Source organism: Emiliania huxleyi (assembly GCF_000372725.1).
Source record: "Emiliania huxleyi CCMP1516 unplaced genomic scaffold EMIHUscaffold_67, whole genome shotgun sequence".
NCBI classification, from domain to species: Eukaryota; Haptophyta; order Isochrysidales; family Noelaerhabdaceae; genus Emiliania; species Emiliania huxleyi.
The window spans coordinates 405,779-410,885 of record NW_005196981.1 but is presented as its reverse complement, the minus strand read 5'-3'; the positions used below and the strand labels follow the sequence as shown (position 1 = coordinate 410,885).

At 65.3% G+C, this 5,107-nt stretch overlaps 2 protein-coding genes across 2 annotated transcripts in view; both read right to left on the bottom strand.

The window, feature by feature from the left end:
* Positions 1–360: 360 nt before the first annotated feature.
* On the bottom strand, positions 361–2,934 carry EMIHUDRAFT_452731 (hypothetical protein; the record flags this gene model as incomplete). Its single annotated transcript, XM_005762640.1, has 6 exons — positions 361–516; positions 671–1,213; positions 1,488–1,577; positions 1,917–2,023; positions 2,216–2,603; positions 2,854–2,934. The coding sequence occupies 6 exons, from the start codon at positions 2,932–2,934 to the stop codon at positions 361–363; spliced, it is 1,365 nt and encodes a 454-aa protein (XP_005762697.1).
* A 973-nt stretch (positions 2,935–3,907) lies between these two features.
* CLC-4 (voltage gated chloride channel) overlaps positions 3,908–5,107 on the bottom strand; it is a gene marked incomplete at its 5' end in the record, with an annotated part of 3,222 nt that continues 2,022 nt past the window's right edge. Inside the window, one exon of the mRNA XM_005762677.1 lies at positions 3,908–5,051. Within this exon, the coding sequence (XP_005762734.1) occupies positions 4,100–5,051 (952 nt within the window). The 3' untranslated portion in view covers positions 3,908–4,099. The remainder of the gene's footprint in view (positions 5,052–5,107) is intronic.

Here is a 5,107-nt window from a genome sequence, read left to right as displayed (position 1 = left end):
CCACAACGAGAAGCGCTTCCACAACGAGAAGCGCGACGAGAAACGCTGTTAGAAAGAATTCTTAAGGCTACAAGCCTCTCTCTGTTGGAAAGAATTCCTGCGGCGACCACACTAGGCACGGGCTGCGCGCACTGGCACTAACACTTTGAAAAAAAATCGCGAGTTTTGAATTTTTTTGCCGGCGAGATCGCCTCTCAACGCATACTAGTATACTAGAGGGCCTAGCCTCAAGGACGCTCTGTCGAGGCTGCAACGGGGTGACCAAGACAGTACAGCAGGGCAGTGGCAAGGCCGTGGGGCTCGAGGGCCTGCCCAAACGTACAGACTACAGCGCAGGGCGCCCTGTACGAGTACCGTATCTCACTTCGCAAACAGCTTCGCGTAGCACGCGGCAATCTGGGCGGCGAGGCTGCCCGTGCGGTCGACCTCGAGCATCCCACATGCCGCCTGGGCCACCTCCGGGATCTTTGCACCCTCCGCTAGCCCCAGCTCGGCGGCGAGCTTGTCAGCCATGTCCTTGACGGAGCCGCTCGCCCGCAGAGGGCACGCCGCCCGACGCGCCCGCGGCATGCGATGCGGCGCCCGGAGAGGCGGTGGGCGGCGACGGCGAGCTGGAGGGCTGCGGCGGCGTGGTCGCTGGCGGCCGGTCCGGCTGTGGCCGCGCCTCCACCTCCACCTCGACCACCGACTCTGCGCGCAGCGCCGACTTGGCCGGAGGCGCCGCCCCCGTCGTCGTTCTCGGACTCGCCGACAGGATGACTGGCATGTCAGGACGCGCGACGGCGACTGACGCGCCGCCTGCCGGCCGCTTGTGCGCCTCGCCGACCCGCAGCGTCGCCGGGTCGAGAACGGTCTGCGGCCCGAAACGGCCCGATGGCTCGTGCCGCTCGACGGCCGCCCGAATGCGCTGGCCGGAGCGCACGCCTCTCGCGTATCGGCCAAAGCAGACGAACTTCCGGCCGTTGGCAAAGAGCCGCACAGGCCCGTTGTGACGCGTCTCCTGCACACTCTCGACGACGAAATCCACGGCTTCCCCACGCTGCGGCGGCGTCGACAACGAGACAGTGCGCGGCTCCGTCGCCGGTGCGATCGTCTTGGCGGCTGGCGGTGTGGCGGCCGGCTGGCCCGAGAAGGCAGACCACTCTCCGTCTGCGATCAGCGGCGAGAGGAGCTGCTCTGCGGCGGCGGCGGCGGCTGTCGCGGCGAGGCCGACCTGTGCACGGCCGGAGCCGTGAGGAGACGCGGTTCACACACATGCGCAACATGCACAACAGCGTGTGGCTGCCTCTGTGGTTCCTCTGCAGTTGTGGCGGAAAGGTGTTGTGGGAGGCGAAGGGGGGGGGGGGGGGGGGTGCCGTGGCACCCGCATTAGGTTGGGGCGAGGCCCCCACCAATGGCCCGGAAAGCGCCCCGACAAGCTTCTGCCGCTGCGCAAAAACAACCTGCCCCAGGGGGGGGCTCGCCTCGGGCTCGCGGCGGCGGCGCACGGCGGCCGCGTACTCTGAGACGAGCACGGAGAAGTGCAGCGTGAGGAGCAGCTCGCGCCGCTGCCGCGGGTCGACGCCGTCGGCCAGGACCTGCAGGAAGGTTCCGAGAAGGGTCGAGGGAGGCTCACGGAGCAGCGAGCCAACTCTGCCGCGGGCCGATGCGCAGCAGCCGAGAGGCAGCGCGTCGGCACCTAGGAGACCTCGGAAGGAAGGTTCGGAGGAGGTTCGCGGACGGGTCCGGAGAGGCAGCACGTCTGCACCGCCGTGGCGCGTGTAGAGCAGGGCCGCGTGCTCGTCCTTGGCCTGAGGGGCGGGGGTGGGGAGAAGGGGGCGCTGGACGGCGAGAGGAATAGGCACGAGGAGAAGGGGGCGGTGGAGACGAGGGTGGAGGAGGAGAAAAAAGAGGCGAGGGGGAGGAGGAGTTCAGACCTCGCCCTTGGCAAGCGCGACGAGGGCGCGCATGCCCTCGTGCGACCCGCTCTCGCGCACCGCCGCGAGGACGCTCTGCGAGGGCTTGGCGATCGGAAAGTACTCGCCTGGTTCCGCGGCGTCGTGGGAAGGGCAGGTCGTTGTACAGCGAGAGGGCTGAAGCTGCACGTGCGTCCCACCCCGTGTCCCACCCCCGCCCGCTGTGGCATCTCAGCACTCGCCTCTGTCAAAGGCGTGCAGCGCAGAGAGGTTTTGCTCGTCTCCGTGGGAGGCGGTCACCACCGGCCGGTCCAGCGCACGCGAGAAGACCTGCGCCGTGCGGACGCACACCACGCACGAATACTTGAAGAGCTTCGAGACGCCGAGCGGCCTGTCCGCCTCCACCAGGTCGCACCACGCCTGCGCCTCTGAATGTGGCTTCTCGCCCCAAGCGTTCGCGGCCGAGCCCGTCTTGTTGACGGTTGAGACCGCGATGCCATCGGCGAGCTTGCCCGCGTCGCACAGCTCGCAGACTAGGAACTCGCCGCTTTTCGTCGGCGGCTTCACCACACGCTCACGCGGCCCGAACTGGCCAACCGCGGCATCGAGCTGAGAGCTCGTTGGCGTCATGCGGCGACCGCGTGTGGCGAACCCACTTGGGTTGATCGGCGTGCCAGTGTCGCAGTAGTGCTGGACCGCCGTTGACGCCTTGCGCGAAGGCAGAGGAGCCGGCGAAGAGCCGGGTCGGACCCGGCTAGGTGGCGAGGCCATCATCGAAGAGCCATCATGATTGGGTTCGGCTCCTAGCCGGGTAGGGGACACAGTGCGCCCGCCCTGGTGCGTTTGACTAAGCACATGAGGCAGCAATCGGCACACGTGTCATGCGGGCATTGCTGCATCGGGGTTCTCAGGGAAGCTGTCAGGGTCGAACCCCGAGTCACACACAACAAACGAGTACCCAACGCGGCCAAAGGATATCCACCTCGAGAACCTGGAGAGAGTCGACAAACAGCTGGCAGACGAACCGACCCTCATTCATTCACGTTGACATCTCTCTCAAAGTTGGACGATGCCGGCGAAACCCGAATTGCTAACATGAGTCATGAGTGTGCAGTGAATCCCCGTGTCGGATGCGCGACGGCGGCCTCGTCGCCGACCTCGAGCGCCTCGAGCGGTCGATCTGCCGCCTCTCGCTGCAGACAGAGCACATGCAGCTCGTCATCAAGAATAGCACAAGTGGGTGAGTGTCCTCCCTATCACCGATTGGCTCCCAGTTCCATCCCCATCAGTAGTATCTCACTTAGAAAAAAACACCACAGTCATCTCACCTGCAATCAGGCCAATTTAGCACATAGCAAACGGGGCAGTGTGGTCTCCATTGATGATCCTCAAGGGCCCGCGCAGCCGTGCCCATTCAAATCCTATGCTTCAAACATGGCTTTGAAATTGCCAGGCATCCCAACAAAAGAACGCATGAAGCAATTTCAGGATGCTCGAAGCAATTCAGGATGCGCGCGCGCCCCGCATCCTGAATTGCTTCATGCATCTTGGGATGCTCGAGGCAATCGAGATCCTTAGAACGAAGATTCGTATCGCGGGCAATTTCAGATGCCTCGCCTCAGCATCTCAAATTGCGGGTTCCCCGCGCCCCTGACGGCTGGACGTCGGTCGTCGCGCTTCGCGACAAGAGACTTCACGGATGTCGCATGTTCGATTGTTCGCTTGGGGTCCACGCGCGCCATGAACTGCAGAGTGCCGTCTGGCATGCCGGCGCCGGTCTGGAGCGTTCCAAAAGAAGAAATAGTTCGGAGTATGGGACGCTTTGACTGCATTCAATCCATTCTCCCGAGCTGAGGTCCTGCATTCATCGCAATCACACGCAACCAACGCAATCCCAGTGGGATTGCTCTCGCGCCCACTCTCAATTGCACCTCGCCCCGTGTTTTTTTTTCACCCCGCGCGAAGAAGAAATCCAGCCTGGATTCGCGCGGCCTCGGAAAAAGAAAATCCATACTGGTACTCCGGAGTTTCTTTTTCTCATCCCATACCTTCACACTGCTGTGAACAGGTGCCGAACCCATACTGTGACCTCAGAGCATATGCTACATACATAAATCTCCTGCGCAATTGTAGACTCCCGCAACTGTACGGCTAGTAGTGCTCCTGGAACCAGCAAACTCTCGAGTGTAACTAGTAGAGGGGAGCTATTCGCTCGGCGGTGCAGCGACGCCCCCGTTCCCGTCGCTCCCTCCGCCCGCCCGCCCGCTGCCCTCGCTGCTTCCCGAGCTGGCGATGGGGCGCAAGGCGCTCGCGCTGAGCGGCTGGAGCCCCGCCTCGTCGGCCACTCGCTCGTCCAGCCTCGCGTCGAGCGCCGCGTTGGCGAGCCTCGTCCCGCGCGGCTGCGTGCTGCGCCTCGAGCTGGTGATGCGGCTCAAGGCCGAGTGCCACAGGCGCGCGGGCGACGAGGCGGGCGCGCGGTGGAGGGCGGGCACGTCCTCCTCCGCCTCGTCGTCGCGCCAGCAGTCGCCGCCCGGCAGCAGGAACTCCTCGCCGCCCATGAGCAGGTCCTTGCGCGTGACGACGCCCACGATTGTGGGGCAGCTCTCCACCACGAGCAGGTGGCGCAAGCCGAGCGAGCGGAAGAGCGCCGACACGCGGCGGAGCGACGAGTTCTGCGCCGTGACGACGGCCGCCTCGTTGATGTACGGCCGCAGGTCGATCCGCCGCTCGAGCTCGTCGGCAGACATGCGGACCGAGTCGGCAGAGACGGCCTCGTTGAACCACGGCCGCAGGAAGTCGTCGGCGGCGAGGGCGTGCGGGTCGGGGCCGGGCGAGGGGGCGCCCCAGTTGTGCGCCTTGAGCTTGGCGAGGATGGTGACGAGCTGCTCGCGCAGCACGATGCCGAGCACGCGCGGCTTGCGCTGGAAGGGCGTGCCTTGGTTGCCGTCGGCCGGGCGGGCGCGCTGGAGCTGCGAGGAGGCGATGACGGGGAAGCCGTGGTGCGTGGTGGTGTTGAGGAGGTCGATGATCTTGCCCACCCGCTCGACGTCGCACACGGACTTGATGGAGGTGGCCATCACGTGCTTGGCCTGCAGCCGCTCGCGCTCGTGCGGCGGCTCCTCGGGCAGCATCGGGTAGCGCTTGAGCCTGATGTGCCTGCTCACAGCTGCGCGTGTGAAGAGGGGCCTCCGCATCGGGCGCCTCTGTGCGGG